General features: G+C 40.5%; 1 protein-coding gene across 2 annotated transcripts in view; it reads right to left on the bottom strand.

The window, feature by feature from the left end:
* Window positions 1-7573: 7573 nt before the first annotated feature.
* LOC443442 (CD1) overlaps window positions 7574-19375 on the bottom strand; it is an 85328-nt gene continuing 73526 nt past the window's right edge. The window contains exons 1-6 of one of the 2 annotated variants that reach the window (XM_027968555.3): window positions 11055-11199; window positions 10538-10804; window positions 9599-9877; window positions 9102-9380; window positions 8505-8598; window positions 7574-7879 (exon numbers count right to left, since the gene is read on the bottom strand). In XM_027968555.3, coding sequence (XP_027824356.2) covers window positions 7858-7879; window positions 8505-8598; window positions 9102-9380; window positions 9599-9877; window positions 10538-10804; window positions 11055-11175 — 1062 coding nt within the window. In that variant the 5' untranslated portion in view covers window positions 11176-11199 and the 3' untranslated portion in view covers window positions 7574-7857. 2 annotated transcript variants of the gene reach the window in all.

Raw genomic sequence — 19375 nt, 5'->3', positions numbered from 1 at the left:
AAAAAAAAGAAAGGAAATAGAGGAAAACAATAGAATGGAAAAGATTAGACATCTCTTCAAGAAAATTAGAGATACCAAGGGAACATTTCATGCAAAGATGGGCTCGATAAAGGACAGAAATGGTACACACCTAAGAGAATCAAAATATATTAACAAGAGCTGGCAAAAATACACAGAAGGATTCAAAACAGATCTTCACAACCCAAATAATCACGATGGTGTGATCACTCATCTAGAGCCAGACATCCTGGAATGCGAAGTCAGGTGGGCCTTAGGAAACATCACTGCAAACAAAGCTAGTGGAGGTGATGGAATTCAAGTTGAGCTATTTCAAATCCTAAAAGATGTTGTTGTGAAAGTGTTGCACTCAATATGCCAGCAAATTTGGAAAACTCAGCGTGACCACAGGACTGGAAAAGGTCAGTTTTCATTCCAACCCCAAAGAAATGTAATGTCAAAGAATGTTCAAACTGCCGCAAAACTGTGCTCATCTCACACACTACTAAAGTAATGCTCAAAATTCTCCAAGCCAGGTTTCAACAGTATGGGAACTGTGAACTTCCAGATGTTCAAGCTGGTTTCAGAAAAGGCAGAGGAACAAGAGATCAAATTGCCAACATCTGCTGGATCATTGAAAAAGCAAGAGAGTTCCGAGAGTTGCTTTATTGACTATGCCAAAGCCTTTGACTGTATGGATCACAACAAACTGGAAAATTCTGAAAGAGATGGGAGTACCCGACCACCCGACCTTCCTCCTGAGAAATCTGTATGCAGGTCAAGAAGCAACAGTTAGAACTGGACATGGAACACATGGCTGGTTCCATATTGGGAAAGGAGTCCATCAAGACTGTATATTGTCACCCTGATTATTTAACTTAAATGCAGAGTACATCATGAGAAATGCCAGACTGAACGAAGCACAAGCTGAATTCAAGATTGCTGGGAGAAATACCAATACCCTCAGATAAGCAGATGACACCACCCTTAGTGGTAGAAAGTGAAAAAGAACTAAAGAGTCTCTTGAATAAGTGAAAGAGTAGAGTGAAAAAGTTGGCTTAAAACTAATATCACGGCATCTGGTCCCATCACTTCATGGCAAATAGATGAGGAAACAGTGGAAACAGTGGATGACTTTATTTTTCTGGGCTCCAAAATCACTGCAGATGGTGACTGCAGCCATGAAATTAAAAGACGCTTGTTACTTGAAAGAAAAGCTATGACCAATCTAGACAGCATACTAAAAAGCAGAGACATTACTTTACCAACAAAGGTCTGTCTAGTCAAAACTATGGTTTTTCCAGTGGTCATGTATGGATGTGAGAGTTGGACTATAAAGAAAGCTGAGTGCTGAAGAATCGACGCTTTTGAATTGTGGTGTTGGGGAAGACTCTTGAGAGTCCCTTGGACTTAAAGGAGATCCAACCAGTCAATCCTAAAGAACATCAACAGTAACATTCACTGGAAGGACTGATTTTGAAGCTGAAACTCCAGTAATCTGGCCACCAGATGAGAAAAAGCAACTCAGTGAAAAAGACCCTGATGCTGGTAAAGATTGAAAAGAAAAGGAGAAGAAGGCAGCAGAGGGTGAGATGGTTGGATGGCATCACTGATGCAATGAACATGATTTTTAGTTAGCTCCAGGAGTTGGTGATGGACAGGAAAGCATGGTGCACTGCAGTCCGTGGGGTGGCAAAGAGTCAGACATGACTGAGCAACTGAACTGAACTGATAATTATTCTGAATTCTTCTTTTCTGGAAGATTGCCTATCTCTGCTTCATTTAGTTGTTTTTCTATAGTTTTATCTTGTCCCTTCACCTGGGATGTAACTTTCTGCTTTTTCATGCTGATTAACGTTCTGTAATGTGGTTTGTTTTAGTTGCTGTGGGATTGTGGTTATTCATGCTTCTTCTGTCTGCCCTCTGATGGAGGAGGCTAAGAGGCTTATGCAAGCTTCTTGATGGGAGGGACTGGTGGTGAGAAACACTGGGTCTTGCTCTGATGGGAAGGATCTTGCTCAGTAAAGCTTTAATCCAATTATCTGCTGATGAGTGTGGTTGCACTCCTTCCCTGATTTCCTCCCCCACGCCCCCCTTGAGGTGACTGAGCGCTCAGTCTACAGGCTCTATGGTCAGGTTAATGGTGAACTCCAAGAGTGTTTATGCCAAAAGAGACCTTCCCAGACAGCTGCTGCCAGTTCCTCTGTCTCTGTGGTGTGCCTCTGTTAACCCACACTTCTATAGGAGGCCCTCCAATACTAGCAGGTAGTTTTGCTCCAGTTTCCTGTGAAGTCAAGGTTTCTTTCCTCTGAGACTTGCTGAACACAAGGTTTTGTTTGTGCCCTCCAAGTCTGAAGTCTGTTTCCCGCAGTCCTATAGAAGTCTTCTTATAATCAAATTCTGCTGTGCTTCAAGGTCAGATTCCCTGGGGTTTCCCAGTCCCCTTACTGGGTCCTCAGGCTGGGAAGCCTGACATGGGGATCTGAACCTTCACAACTGTGGGAGAACTTCTTTGGTATTATTGTTCCCCAGTTTGTGGGTCACCCACCATTGGATATGGGATTTGATTTTATTGTGATTGTGCCCATTCTACCATCTCACTGTGACTTCTTCTTTGCCTTTGGTTGTTCAACAGCTAGTTGTGATTTTGGTGCTCTTGCAGGAGGAGATGAGTATATGTTCATCTACTCCATCATCTTGAATCAGAAGAAATAATACTTTTTGTTTAATTTCTCTTTTAATCCCTCCTTGTTTTCCTTGCCTTGCTGGATTAACTAGGACTCTTAATATTCTATTGAATGGTGAAGATTAAAGCAGGCAGACAACTTGTATTTGATTTTCACTGGAATGCTTTTAAACATTCACAATTGAATTTACCTCATGTCGGCTATGTGTATTAATAGCTACATTTGACAATGCAGTGAAAATTTCCTTTTGTTCTGAGTTAGCAATGTTTTATCAGAATGGACATTTAAAGGTATCAAATGCTTTTTCTATAACTTTGGAGATGATTATATGGTTATATTTCCTTAATTTTTTAAAGAAAGGGATTCTATCAAGCGATTTTTTTATTGGTAAATAATTTTTCCATTTGCTGAATAAATGCCACTTCACGTAGTGCTGGTTTCTGTTTGCAAGTATTTTATTTGAGTCTATATAGAGATAGTTTCTAAATAAATGTGCATAAATGAGATTTGCTATTAGCTACTAGTTTAATATTTGTTTGTTTATTTCCTGGAAAAAAATCTTGCTGGCTTTGATATAATGAAAATATTGCCTCCTAAAATCAGTTGTAATCATTTTCCATCTTTTTATCCACCTAGAACAATGTGCATGAAGTACAATTACCTGCCATTCCCTATAGTCTGGATTTAGGACCTGCACAACTAGTAAAAACGTTAACTGCTTATTTATTTTCCTTAACAGTTACTTATATGTTCATATTTTCTTCCCTTACTGGGAGTTTTTAAAAAGACAATTTTATCTATAACAAATATGTTGATATAAAATATGCACAGCATTTTCTTATTTTAACTTCTGTATATGCAGTAATATGTCTACTTTTCTAAAACTTATTACTCTTTTCATTAGCTCTGAGACAGGTTACAATGTTTTTATTAATTTTCTCAAGCAGTGTGTTCCTTAAGTGTTGTGCCACCTTTATCTAATTTTTGTTTTTCTTTTTTTGTTCACTTTTCTATGGTTAAATTTTTATTGATCATGTTCCTATAGCTTCCTCAATTAAAATCTTAGCTCTTATGCTTGCTTTTGGTCTGTCTTATTTACAAATAAATAACTTTAAATCTGTTAATCTTTCTATATGTATCACTTTAAAATCATGTATGAACTTCTACATGAGCTTTTTTTTTCATGTAGAAAAAGATGTGTGCCCACCTATGCACAAACAATGCACGGTAATAAGACTGCAAAAACTAATCCTTAGTGACCACTGTTTAAAAATCCAGAAAAGCAAAAAGTAGAAAGGTATGAGTGAAGATGGTCCATCTCTAAGTTCCATATTAAACACTGAGGCACTGAATGTATGAATCACCACAGAAAATTGAACAAAGCATAAATCAGTCACTTCTGAAACTTATAGACCACAACAATTATAAGATTTACCAAAGAATGTTTCTAGATACCAAACTAGAGTCATACAGAAAGTAGATTTCAAAGCAAGAATGGCTAATACTAACTTCCTAGAAGCATAACATACATTGGTTTTCCTTCATTCTTGCTCAAATTCCTCCTAATGTGTTTCTCCTGCCTATGATGAAACATATTTTTGTGTGCAGCTTTGGCCAGGGATCTTTTAAGAAAAAATTCTCTTTTCTATGCTTCCCACAATTGTAAATCCCTGCACTCACAAATTCTATTTAATCCTTCTTTGCAGCACTAATATATTTCCTATAAACTTGAAGCTTGCTGTTGACTTGATCAGTTAAGCTTCCTATCACATGTGAGAATATGAAAACTTTTTTAATTCACCACAAACAATTAAAATAATCAACAACTAAAGAATACATAATTAAATTATAAATAATAAGTATAAATATTTATAAGTGTGATGATGCAATGATGTATTAAATCTTCTCTCATTTACAAAGCTGACTACAGCCATCTGGTCACATGCCTGGGTTTCCTTTAAAAAAAATAAAGAATCTTATACATGCCATTATATATGAAACGAATTGCCATTCCAGGTTCGATGCATGATACTACATGCTTGGGGCTGGTGTACTGGGACGACCCAGAGGGAGGGTACAGGGAGGGAGGAGGGAGGGTGTTTCAGGATGGGGAACACGTGTATACCTGTGGCGGATTCATATTGATGTATGGCAAAACCAATTCAATATTGTAAAGTAATTAATCTCCAATTAAAATAAATAAACTTATATAAAAAAGAAATTTAGAACAAAATTAAACTCCAATTAATAAAATACTAACATACACTTTTACTATTCAACACAACTTCACACTTTTAACATCTCATCTTCCAACTTGTTCAAGTTACTTTTCTATCAAGTAATCAGGAGATAGACTTTAGGTGGGTGGGCCAAAATAATTAAGAATTTTACGGTTTTCACAATGGAGCCCATTTGTCATCCTTCACTTACTCATTCTGTGGTCTGCCTACTAATTTGGGCAATACAGCCAACTCTTCCCAACTATGAAATGCCAGGATTTTCAACTTCTATTTTCTTCCCAGTGTAATTACAAACCTGCCTCACATTTTTTAAATTAATTATTTTATTAGATGATAAGCACTTTACAATATTGTAATGGTTTTTTCCATATACCAACATGAATCAGCCATGGGGGCACATGGGTCCCCCTATCCTGGACCCCCTTACCACCTCCCCCCACCACCCCATCCCTCTGAGTTGTCCCAGAGCACTGGCTTTTCAGTGTCCTGCTTCATGCACCAAACTTGCACCAGTCATCTATTTTACATATGTCAATATACATGTTTCAGTGCTATTCTCTCAAATCGTACCATCTTCACCTTCTCCCACAGATTCCAAAAGTCTGTTCTTTACATTGGTGACTCTTTTGGTCCCTTACATAAAGGATTGTCATTATCATCTTTCTAAATTCCATATTATGCATTAATATACAGTACTTTTATTTCTTTTTCTGATTCATTTCATTCTGTATAATAGGCTCCAGTTTCATCCACCTCATTAGAACTGAATCAAATGCATTCCTTTTTATAACTGAGTAATATTCCATTGTGTATATGTACCACAATTTCCTTATCATTCATCCGCTGATAGACATCTAGGTTGCTTCCATATCCTAGCTACTGTAAACAGTTCTGCAGTGAACAGTGGGGTACATGTGTCCCTTTCATTTCTGGTTTCCTCAGTATGCATGCTCAGCAGTAGGACTGCTAGGTCACATGGCAGTTCTATTTCCAGTTTCTTAAGGAAACTCCACACTGCTCTCCATAGTGAATATACCAGTTTACATTCCCACCAACAGTGTAGAGGGCTCCCTTTTCTCCACACCCTCCCCAGAGTTTATTTCTAAACTTTTTGATGACAGCCATTCTGACTGTCATGAGATGATACTGGAATGGACTGCCATTTCCTCCTCCGGGGACAGACACTTTGATGATGACCATTCTGACTGGAGTGAGATAATACTATATTGTGGTTTTGATTTGCACTTCCCTAATAAATCACTGCCAGATGGTGATTGCAGCCATGAAATTAAAAGACACTTCCTCCTTGGAAGGGAAGTTATGACCAACCTAGACAGCATATTAAAAAGCAGAGACATTACTTTGCCAAAAAAGGTCCCTCTAGTCAAAGCTACGGTTTTCCCTGTGGTCATGTAAGGATGTGAGAATTGGACTGTAAAGAAAGCTGAGCCCCGAAGAATTGATGCTTTTGAACTGTGGTGTTGGAGAAGACTCTTGAGAGTCCCTTGGACTGCAAGGAGATCCAACCAGTCCATTCTGAAGGAGATCAGCCCTGGGTGTCCTTTGGAAGGAATGATGCTAAAGCTGAAACTCCAGTACTTTGGCTACTTCATGCAAAGAGTTGACTCCTTGGAAAAGACTCTGATGCTGGGAGGGATTGGGGGCAGGAGGAGAAGGGGATGACAGAGGATGAGATGGCAGAATGGCATCACCAACTCGATGGACATGAGTTTGGGTGAACTCTGGGAGTTGGTGATGGACAGGGAGGCCTGGTGTGCTGCAGTTCATGGGTTCACAAAGAGTCGGACACGACTGAGCAAATGAACTGAACTGAACTGAACTGAAGGCAAAGTTGTTCCAGCGTCTTGAAGAATCTTTCTGCCCCAACTAGAAATCAGCCATTTCTTCATGGTGCTTTGGTTCCTTTAGTGTAAAAATATGTCAGAGTCATAATGTGAGCACTAAGTCTTGGTTTTGTGGCTTTTTAAGTGGTCAGGACATTTTTTAAGCCTAAATATTATGATTTTTTAATTATACTTGCAATTCAAGTTTAAGAGTACAGAGTTTAATATTACATCTATCTCACGTCAACTTCTCTAGACAGAAAATCTTGGTTCCAAGTGACTTAACACAACTATATAATCACCTAAACTATATACTATCCACCTGTCCACCACTATACTATTTACTATCCACCTGTCCCACTGTATACTATATTTCCCTAGCCTATACAAACATGATAGTCTTACAATAACAGTAATAACTCTATCACCAGAAATAAGTTTTCAACAGGGATCCACTGAGAACAAGCCATTCTCTCAAGGAACTCATAAGTAGAAGAAAAAGAAAAGGAACTGCAGTGTTCTGGGTACAGAGTAAAGTGAATCTCTGCACAGTGCCAGTCAAGGGAGAGTTACTTCCACTCTAACAGTAAGGAAGGCTATCTGGAGAAACAAGCTGCTCAGCTGACCCTCATTGTTAGAAAATCATCCAAATAAAGAGAGTCAAATGATGTTAAAAATGCTCAGCAACCCTGCAAATACAATTACCTCAGCATAACTATAGTTAGTTCAATTTGAAATAATGATATTTCAGCAGAAGCAAAAAATAAATAAATAAATAAGAAGTCAAAGGCATGTCACCATGAAGTTGTGTACATCATTTCATTTATTCCAAGGTATATTCTTTCTCACAAATCACATCTATGAAATCTGAGTGGATCCTGCTAGTGATATGGTCTCATAATAACAATTTTCATTTTTGTTTCTGCTAGGGTATAAATTATGATCTATCTTACAACCTACAGGAACAATGTTTGATCAAATGTGATGATTATTTGATGAAATATGATGAGACTGACTCCTAGGCTGACAACTTGAGTTTCAGGGTACCTGGATACTTATTCCAAATGGAAAAGGAGACACGGTCAGTGCTCACAAGATATTCCGATGTGACCTGTTAAGAACACAAGCAAAAAAATGCTCAGCTTAAGAGATATTTGTACACTATGTTCATAGCAGCATTATTCACAACAGCTAAAATGTGAATTCACCCAAGTGTCTATTGAGAGATGAACAGGTAAACAAAACAACATTTAAAAGGAAAGAAATTCTAATACATGACACCACATGAATGAATTATGAGGACATAATGCTAGGTGGAACAAGGCATTCACAAAAAGACAAATGATTTCATTTCTATGAGGTACCTAGAGTAGACAGATTCATATAGACAGAAAGTAGAATGGTGGTTGGCAGGGCCTGAGGGAGAAAGGATTTGGGAAAGTGGTTTAATGAGCATAGACTTCTAGTTTTTCAAGATGAAAAGAATTCTAAGTATCGGCTTCATAAATGTGAATGTACTTAACTATATGTGTAAAAATGGCTAATGCAGTCAATTTTCCATGATGTATTTTACTGCAATTTTAAAACATAAATTTACCTACAGATGGGAGTTGGGGACAAAAGGAAAATGTTCTAGCATAAATGTTGAGACTAAAGAGATGTAATATTAATAGATTAAAAGGAGGGAAAGAATAAAAGGATGGACAGAAAAAAAAGATTAAAAAATCAAAACTCACCAGCGTCTCCAAAACCATAATGCAAGGCATATCAAAAGGATCATGGAGGGCACTATTATTGCCACAAGTATCAAGCCAATGGATGTGGGGTGTCCTGGCAATTGGGAGAAGAAAAAGGAATGTCACTTCAAACCCATTCTCTAGTTCTCCAGGCCTTCTTGCCCATCTGAGTGTCAGCACCATCATTAACTGTTTCCGATGCATGGGCAACTCTGGGGTTCCCTTTCTCAGATTCCCAGAGGTCTTATTCTCACAGCCACCCTTAATCTCTTCTTCTTGCTGAATCCCACTGAGACTACAATGGGACTATTACTGTAGTAGTGAAGACTACTTCATTTTTATCTATTGTACAGCTTAGGTCAGCTATTTTCATACCTCTGGCACTGTAGTCCTAGAAATAAACCTCAAAGTCTGTCCCTCTGACTCTCTCTCTTTGTCTCCCTGATTCTCTTTCCTCCCCGCCTATCCTCTCTCCATGCCTGTCTTCCTCCCTCCATCCTTCTCTCATCCATCAAATCCCTCCCCTTCCTTTGTCCCCTTCTCTGTTCTTAAGGACCATTTCCTCCAATTCCCAGTTGGGCCCCAGTTCCTTCTCACCCCAGTACAAGATGATGTCCTGGTCTCCTAGACTGCTGTGCTTCACTCGGCAACTCAGGCCAGCCGCCTCCCCAGCTGCCACATTTAGGGTTACTCTGAGATACCAAGTCCAGTCAGCATTGGGCATGACATCTTCTTGCTGAGTGCCAGGCTGCTCCTGCTCACCCCTCATCCACATCACCCACACAGGTTTTGGGTAGAATCCTGAGACATGGCACACCAGTAGTAGGCGGCCAGGCCCAGGAGTGGGGCCACTGGACAGCCAGGCCTCAGGCTTCACTGGGGTAGAAAGGAGCAGTAGGAATGTCAGATTATGACTCTAATCCAGAGCATGGGGACTCAGAAACGCACAAATATGGATAGTTGCCTCTTCCACTCCTATGGGCCCCAAATGACTTATTGATTAATCATCTCTACTTAGGTACTTCTCACTTTTGAATTTGAAGAAAGTTGTGGGAGGAGAAAAAGGAACATCTTAGAGAGAGCATAAGACTAACCTTGCCTCTGCAGTTCTGCCTTCCCTGCATCGAGGACACCTAGCAGATATCGAGGACAGGTTTCTGAGAGGAGTCTCTCAAGGATATCGGAGATGCCTTGATACTGAGTCATGAGTGCACAAAAATTCTGCCCCCTGCTACCGCTGTCTGGTGCAGGCGCACAGGAATGATTCTGGATCCTCCAAACATCCAGTCCTCCTAAAGCACCTCTCAAAGAGCTTTCTATGGCCTCCCCAGAATGCAGCTCACAGCCTGCTGTGACCTGGATCACAAAGGGGTCTGTGTAAAGGAAAATTGAGACAAGTTATTAAAAAGCAAACAGGAAAGAAAGAGATGAGAAAAAGGCATAGGACTTTTTTATTTTAGTGGCGACAAGTTGAGAGGTGAAATTATTGACCTAAAACCAATTGCAGTATTCAGGACTTTTCAGAAAGAGCACTGGAGAGAGGTATGCATATCATCAATGGTGGGGTTAGACAGTTTTAAGGATGTAGAGTGGGCAAGAGGGGAGAGGGGCAATGTGTGATGGAGTCAGAAGTGTAGCATTCCACGGTGGAGGGAAGGGTTACATGCAGAGAAGTGATTAGGCAGCAGATGCTTGAGGACATCAGTTGGAGGAGTAGGAAGTCACACTTAAGTTCACTCAAGCACAGAGTAGGAAAAGGAGGTTCTTCCTTGGGGTTTTAGAGAAGCAAGTTACATAGACACAAACAAGAGATAACCACAAGAGTGGTCATGTACACAGAAGAGAGCAAGAAACAGGAAGAATCTCAGATACTGGGTGGAGGTATGGAGTCGGGGTTGAAGTCTACTCTGGACAAGCGTGTATATGCAGTTGGATAAAGAGGGGCAAAAGGGACCATCATCAGAGGGAGCAGTGGCCTGACACAAGAGAAAGGAAAGTCACTGAGTCTGTCCAGATCAGAGGAATATACTCACATTCTAACTGGAACTCATTGACTCGATCCTGCACTTCCTGAGTGAAGAAAATGAAGTAGGCTCGGAAGATGTCCTCCAGCTCAGTCATCTCCTCATCACTAAAGTTGCCCTTGGACCAGGGCTTCAGGAAAATGGCAGTGCCCGAGTCACTCTCCCAGCCATGAATCTTCAAGTCATCCAACCAGCCTGAGCCTTGATTTTGAGCCCATGTGCTGTTGACAAAGGTTGAAATCTGCTTGAGATGGAAGGAGGTTGGCCCCTGGAACACTGTAGTGGTGGAAAGATAAGAAAAATAAGGGGGAAATGTGGAATCAGGATAGAATGAAAAAGAACCCAGAGTCTGAACAATACAGAGCTTGAAGCTGTCCCCTGCCCCCAAAGCTTCTGGCTCATCTCCAGCCTCCAGAATAGGGCAGACGGCTGGAGACAGCAGAGCCCAGAACCTTAGTAGTAGGTGCAGCATGCTTTTATCCAGAACTCCTGCACCTGTGCTGAGAGCAGCCAGAGTTATTCTTACCATCCTCATTGTCACCACCTGGGAGGATAACTCCAAGTAACAGAAGTGGTAGAAGCAGCATTTCACTGGGAAGTAGAACTTCTGACTCTCGGAGCTGGTATTTGATCTCTAATTTCAGCATTTTTTTTCAGTACTCTAAATTGACTTCCTCTCTTCCCCAACTGACAAATCTTTGACCCACATTGCACATCTCAGAAAAGCTGTGCCTCCCACAGCTCTGAACTCCCACTCCACCTCATTTCCATTCTTTGGTCTTCATCTCCTTTGTACGTACTAGCTTGGAAAATCTCCCTTGTGGTGCTGAAGAGGTATTTCACCTTCCCAATCCTTTATTTCCACATCTATTAAAGAAGAGGGTAATACTAAACAATTGCTGAACTTCCAGTCTCTATTAATCTAAAAGTATTCCTTTGGTTGGTCCACCTATCTCATTCTCTCATACAGCAAATATAGCACAGTGAGGCAACAGTAACAGAGAGGCAATGCAGGTAGTCTTGGAGAGAATACCAAATGGATCCGTGTGAGTGGCCACAGTACCTTGGTGTACATTCACAGAGAGACCTCCTCTGAGAATGGAGATGCACAGGAGAAAGGGAGATTCTGAGAACCCTTGCCCCCATTTCAGGGAGTCATTTACCGGAAAAGTGAACCTTTGCTCTCTATACCACTTTTATCATCACCATTAGTATCTCCTTATTAGCTAATACTTGACTAAATGTACTGACAGACTCACTAGGACATAAAGATGATGTCCAGGTAGTATGGTACTCAGAGCTTGATCTTTACTCCACATTAATACTATAAAGGCTCCTCTGTCAATAACCCATGGTAGCAAAGGGAAAACCTGAGTGGAAACAAATTATTTCAAAATCTCAATTATTCCAATCAAGAGGATCAGTAAACAAGATCTTGCCTTTACTGGAGAAAATTAGACTGAGATGGTAGAGATAAAAAGGTGAAAATTTAGTTATGATTCCCTTAAGTTCCCTACAAAAATAAATACAAGTACCTTAAGGTCTACTCCAAAATCAAGGAAGACACACACTTCAGGTCCAGAAGTAAGATTTCTGCAAACCTGAGGACACCAGAGGACCTTCCACTGAAGTACAAGGCAGTTGCCCAAGTGAGCTGGTATCTAATGGTTGACTGAGGACAGCTACTGAGCAATCCTATACAGTCTGGGTGGCAGTCACAGTATATAAAGAGTATTAAAATACATACACATGGAGTATAGATGTGAGAATTTCCTTCTGCATCATCGAGGGTTTCCCTTGTGGCTCAGCTGGTAAAGAATCCACCTGCAATGCAGGAGACCTGGGTTCTATCCCTGGGTTGGGAGGATCACCCAGAGAAGGGAAAAGCTACACTCTCCAGTATTTTGGCCTGTACAGTTCATGGGGTGGCAAAGGGTCGGACACGGCTGAGCGACTTTCACTTTCTGCTTCATTGACTATGCTAAAGCCTTTGACTGTGTGGATCACAGTTTTTTGAAAATTCTTCAAGAGATGGTTTGAGAAACCTGTATGCAGGTCGAGAAGCAACAGTTATAAAAGGACATGGAAAAACAAACTGGTGAAAACTGGGTAAGGAGTACATCAAGCCTGTATATTGTCAACCTGATTATTTAGCTTCTGTGCAGAGTACATCATACAAAAAGCCAGGCTGGATGAAGCACAAGTTGTAACCAAGATTGTCAGGAGAAATATCAGCAATCTAAGATGTGCAGATGACACTACCCTTATGGAAAAAGCAAAGTGCAACTATAGAGTCTCTTGATAAAGGTGAAATAGGAGAGTGAAAAGGGTGGCTTAAAACTCAATATTCAGGGGTGGTCCTAAGATGGTGGAGGAATAGGACAGGGAGACCACTTTTTCCCTCTCAAATTCATCAAAAGAACATTTCAACGCTGAGTAAACTTCACAAAACAACATCTGAATGCTGGCAGAGGACATCAGGCACCCAGAAAAGCGATCATTGTCTTCAAAAACAGGTAGGAAAAAATATAAAAGTAGAAAAAAGAGACAAAAGATGTAGGGAGGGAGCTCCATCCCTGGAAGGGAGTCTTAAAGAGAGAAGTTTCCAAACACCAGGAAACACTCTCACTGCTGAGTCTGTGGTGAGCTTTGGAAGCGCAGAGGGCAATATAACAAGGAGGGAAAATAAATAATTAAAATCAACAGATTACGAGCCCAATGGTAACTCCCCCAGTGGAAAAGCAGCGCAAACACCTGCATCCGCCACTAGCAAATGGGGACTGGGCAGGGAGGCGCGGGCTGCAGTGCTTTATAAGAATCTGGCCGGAATGCCCCAAGTGTAACCTCAGCGAATTAACTTGGGCTAGCAAACCAGACTGTGGGATAGCTAACACGCGAAAAGCTCTAACATAAGACACCTCCAGGACTGCACACAGAACAAAGAACGGAACAGAACAGGTGTCTGCAGACCATCCCTCTCCGGTGACAGGCAGCCAGAGCATGAAGAGCCAGAAAGGGGCAATCGCAGCCCCAGAGAGACATTACCAAACTGCAGTCAAGCTTCTTTGCTAACTAAGACTTCTTGGGGTTCTGGACAGTCACCATCCGCCTAAGAAGGGGTGCCAGGTGTACACCCAGAAAACTGAGCAGCAGGGACGGGAAAGGCGATAAGTCACAGCGACTGCGCTCGCCAAACACCCGAGCTGCTCAGACCTGGGAAGGGCACAAAACGCAGGCCCAACCGAGTCTGCGCCTCTGAGGACAACCTGAGTGCCTGAGCCTGAGCGGCTGAGACTGAGGAGGTGCATGCAGCCCAGGGCCAGCCTCAGATGGTTCCCGGTGGAGTGACCTAGAGCCTGAACGGAGTGCGCCATGGGCGGGGAAAGGCCCAGCATGGCTGAGACACTAGGAGCACACGTCAGTGTTATTTGTCTGCAGCATCCCTTCCTTCCCACAGCATGACTGAACAAGTGAGCCTAAAAAAAAAAAAAAAAGTGTCCACCACCGCCCCCCCTTGTGTCAGGGTGGAAAAGAGACACTGAAGAGACCAGCAAACGGAAGAAGCTAAAACAGAGGGAACCGCCTTGGAAGTGACAGGTGCAATAGATTAAAATCCTACAAAAGAAGGGGCCTATAGATCTTGAGAAATGTAAGCTGGTCCAAGGAACTATCCAAAAATGAACTGACCCCACACTGCCCACAACACCACCAGAGAAAGTCTCAGATATACCTTTACTATTTTTATGACCATTCTTTTTTTGTTGTTGATTTGTTTTTTCTTCTTTTCTTTTTTTTTATTTTAACATTTTTAATTTTTAAGTTCTCTATTTCTCCTTTAATTTTTATTTTTATAACCTACTATTACTTTTAAAAAAAAAAGACCCTGTTTCTAAAGCAAATACCATATATATATACCATATATATATATATATATATATATATATATATATATATATATTTGTGTGTGTGTGTGTGTGTGGTTGTTGTTGTGGTTTTTTTCTTTTTAATAATTCTTGTGACTTTGGGTTTTTTTCTTTTTCTTTTTTTCTTTCTTCTTCTTCTTTTCTTTAATATTGTATTTTTGAAAATCCAACCTCTACTCTATATTTTTAATCTTTGCTTTCTGGTATTTGTTATCAATTTTGTACCTTTAAAAACCCAATCTTCAGTGCCCATTTTTACTTGAGAGTGAGATTACTGGCTTGACCGCTTTCTCCTCCTTTGGACTCTCTTTTTTCTCGACCAGGTTGTCTCTGTCTCCTCCCTCCCTCTTCTCTTCTCTACCTAACTCTGTGAATTTCTGTGTGTTCCAGACAGTGGAGAACACTTAGGGAACTGGTTACTGACTGGATCTGTGTCTCTCTTTTTCATTTCCCTCTTTTATCCTCCTCATCACCTCTGTCTCCGTCCTCCCTCTTCTCTTCTCTGTACTATTCCATGAACATCTCTGAGTGGTCCAGACAGTGGAGTGCACAAAAGGAAGTGATTACTGGCTAGCTTGCTCACTCCTCTTCTGACCCCACCTCATCTCATTCCAGTCACCTCTAACTACCCCCTCCCTCTTCTCTTCTCCATGTAACTCAGTGAACCTCTCTGGGTGTCCCTCAATGTGGAGAAACTTTTCATCTCTAACCTAGATGTTTTATCATTGGTGCTATGTAGATGGAGAAATCTTGAGGATACTGTAAAAATAAAACTGAAAATCAGAAGCAGGAGACTTAAGTTCAAATCCTGAGAACATCAGAGAACTCCTGACTCCAAGGAACATTAATCAATAGGAGCTCATCAAACGCCTCCATACCTACACTGAAACCAAGCACCACCCAAGGGCCAACAAGTTCCAGAGCAAGACATACCACGCAAATTCTCCAGCAACACACCCCTGAATTTCAATATACAGGCAGCTCAAAGTTGCTGCAAAACCACTGACGTCTCATAACTCATTACTAGACACTTCATTGCACTCCAGAGAGAAGAAAGCCAGCTCAAGCCACCAGAACTCCGACGCAAGCTTCCCTAATCAAGAAACCTTGACAAGCCACTGATACAACCCCACCCACAGTGAGGAAACTCCATAATAAAGAGAACTCCGCAAACTGCCAGAATACAGAAAGCCCACCCCAAATGCAGCAATATAACCAAGATAAAGAGACAGACAATACCCAGCAGGTAAAGGAACATGATAAGTGCCCACCAAACCAAACAAAAGAGGAAGAGATAAGGAATCTACCAGACAAAGAATTCCAAATAATGATAGTGAAAATGATCCAAAAATCTTGAAATTAAAATGGAATCACAGATAAATAGTCTGGAGTCAAGGATTGAGAAGATGCAAGAAAGGTTTAACAAGGACCCAGAAGAAATAAAAAAGAGTCAATATATAATGAATAATGCATAAATGAGATCAGAAACATTCTGGAGGCAGCAAATAGTAGAATAATGGAGGCAGAAGATAGGATTAGTGAAATAGAAGATAGAAAAATAGAAATAAATGAATCAGAGAGGAAAAAAGAACAAATTAAAAGAAATGAGGACAATCTCAGAGACCTCCAGGACAATATGAAATGCTCCAACATTCGAATTATCGGAGTTCCAGAAGAAGACAAAAAGAAAGACCATGAGAAAATCCTTGAGGAGATAATAGTTGAAAACTTCCCTAAAATGGGGAAGGAAATAATCACCCAAATCCAAGAAACCCAGAGAGTCCCAAACAGGATAAACCAAAGGTGAAACACCGAAGATACATATTAATCAAATCAATAAAGATCAAACATAAAGAACAAACATATTCTCTAGACAGGAAACACAAAAATGGTGTATAAACCCGAACCCAAAACAATAAAGTAAATGGCGACGGGATCATCAGTTCAGTTCAGTTCAGTCGCTCAGTCATGTCTGACTCTTTGTGACCCTATGAATCGCAGCACGCCAGGCCTCCCTGTCCATCACCATCTCCTGGAGTTCACGCAGACTCACGTCCATCGAGTCCGTGATGCCATCCAGCCATCTCATCTTTGTTCGTCCCCTTCTCCTCCTACCCTCAATCCCGCCCAGCATCACAGTCTTTTCCAATGAGTCAACTCTTCTCATGAGGTGGCTAAAGTACTTGAGTTTCAGCTTTAGCATCATTCCTTCCAAAGAAATCCCAGGGTTGATCTCCTTCAGAATGGACTGGTTGGATCTCCTACTTATCAATAATTACCTTAAACGTAAATGGGTTGAATGTCCCAACCAAAAGGCAAAGACTGGCTGAATGGATAGAAAAACAAGACCCCTATATATGTTGTCTACTGAGACCCACCTCAAAACAAGGGACACATACAGACTGAAAGTGAAGGGCTGGAAAAGATATTCCACGCAAATAGAGACCAAAAGAAAGCAGGAGTAGCTATACTCATATCAGATAAAATAGACTTTAAAACAAAGGCTGTGAAAAGAGATGAAGAAGCCCACTACATAATGATCAAAGGATCAATCCAAGAAGATATACCAATTATAAATATCTTTGCACCCAACATAGGAGCACTACAATATCTAAGGCAAATGCAAACAAGTATGAAAGGGGGAATTAACAATAACACAATAATAGTGGGAGACTCCAATACCCCACTCACAATAATGGACAGATCAACTAAACAGAAAATTAACAAAGAAACACAAACTTTAAATGATACAATAGACCAGTTAGACCTAATTGATATCTAGAGGACATTTCATCCTAAAACAATGAATTTCACATTTTTCTCAAGTTCTCATGGAATCTTCTCCAGGATAGATCACATCCTGGGCCATAAAACTAACTTTGATAAATTTTAAAAAAAACTGAAATCATTCCAAGCATCTTTTCTAACCATAATGCAGTAAGATTAGATCTCAATTACAGGAGAAAAACTATTAAAAATTCCAACATATGGAGGCAGAACAAGACGCTCCTGAATAACCAACAAATCACAGAAGAAATCAAAATATGAATAGAAACAAATGAAAATGAAAACACAACAACCCAAAACCAGTGGGACACTATAAAAGCAGTGCTAAGAGGAAAGTTCATAGAAATACAGGCATACCTCAAGAAACAAGAAAAAGTCAAATAAATAACCTAACTCTACACCTAAAGCAACTAGAAAAGGAAGAAATGGAGAACCCCAGGGTTAGTGGAAGGAAAGAAATCTTAAAAATTAGGGCAGAAATAAATGCAAAAGAAACAAAAGAGACCATAGCAAAAATCAACAAAGCCAAAAGCTGATTCTTTGAAAGAATAAATAAAATTGAGAAACCATTAGCCAGACTCATCAAGAAACAAAGGGAGAAAAATCAAATCAGTAAAATTAGAAATGAAAATGAAGAGATCAAAACAGACTACACAGAAATACAAATGATCATAAGAGACTACTATCAGCAATTATATACCAATAAAATGGACAACATGGAAGATATGGACAAATTCTTAGAAAAGTACAACTTACCAAAACTGAACCAGGAAGAAATAGAAAATCTTAACAGACCCATCACAAGCATGGAAATTGAAAATGTAATCAGAAATCTTCCAGCAAACAAAAGCCCAAGTCCAGACGGATTCACAGCTGAATTCTATCAAAATTTTGCAGAAGAGCTAACACCTCACTTCAGTTCAGCTCAGTCGTTCAGTCGTGTCCAACTCTTTGCGACCCCATGAATCGCAGCACGCCAGGCCTCCCTGTCCATCACCAACTCCCAGAATTCACTCAAACTCACGTCCATCGAGCCAGTGATGCCATCCAGCCATCTCATCCTCTATCGTCCCCTTCTCCTCCTGCCCTCAATCCTTCCCAGCATCAGGGTCTTTTCCAATGAGTCAACTCTTCTCATGAGGTGGCCAAAGTACTGGAGAATCAGCTTTAGCATCACTCCTTCCAAAGAAATCCCAGGGTTGATCTCCTTCAGAATGGACTGGTTGGGTCTCCTTGCAGTCCAAGAGACTCTCTAGAGTCTTCTCCAAAACCACAGTTCAAAAGCTTCAATTCTTTGGTGCTTAGCCTTCTTTACAGTCCAACTCTCACATCCATACATGACCACTGGAAAAACCATAGCCTTGATTTGACGGACTTTAGTCAGCAAAGTAATGTCTCTGCTTTTGAATATGCTATCTAGGTTGGTCATAACTTTTCTTCAAAGGAGTAAGCATCTTTTGATTTCATGGCTGCAATTACTATCTGCAGTGATTTTGGAGCCCAGAAGTATAAAGTCTGACACTGTTTCCACTGTTTCTAAATCTATTTCCCATGGAGTGATGGGACTGGATGCCATGATCTTCGTTTTCTGAATGTTGAGCTTTAAGCCAACTTTTTCACACTCCACTTTCACTCTCATCAAGAGGCTTCTTCGTTCCTCTTCACTTTCTGCCATAAGGGTGGTGTCATCTGCATATCTGAGGTTAATGATATTTCTCCTGGCAATCTTGATTCCAACTTGTGTTTCTTCCAGTCTAGCGTTTCTCGTGATGTACTCTGCATAGAAGTTAAATAAACAGGTGACAATATACAGCCTTGACGTACTCCTTTTCCTATTGGGAACCAGTCTGTTATTCCATGTCCAGTCTAATTGTTGCTTCCTGACCTGCATACAGATTTCTCAAGAGGCAGGTCAGATGATCTGGTATTCCCATCTCTTTCAGAATTTTCCACAGCTTATTGTGATCCACACAGTCAAAGGCTTTGGCATAGTCAATAAAGGAGAAATAGATGTTTCTCTGGAACTCTCTTGATTTTTCCATGATCCAGCGGATGTTCGCCATTTGACCTCTGATTCCTCTGCCTTTTCTAAAACCACAAAGTTTCTAAAATCACAAAGTTTGGAGAATTTTGAGCT

Source organism: Ovis aries, chromosome 1 (assembly GCF_016772045.2).
Source record: "Ovis aries strain OAR_USU_Benz2616 breed Rambouillet chromosome 1, ARS-UI_Ramb_v3.0, whole genome shotgun sequence".
NCBI lineage: Eukaryota > Metazoa > Chordata > Mammalia > Artiodactyla > Bovidae > Ovis > Ovis aries.
The sequence above is the reverse complement of the archived record's forward strand: the minus strand, read 5'-3'. Positions and strand labels throughout refer to the sequence as shown.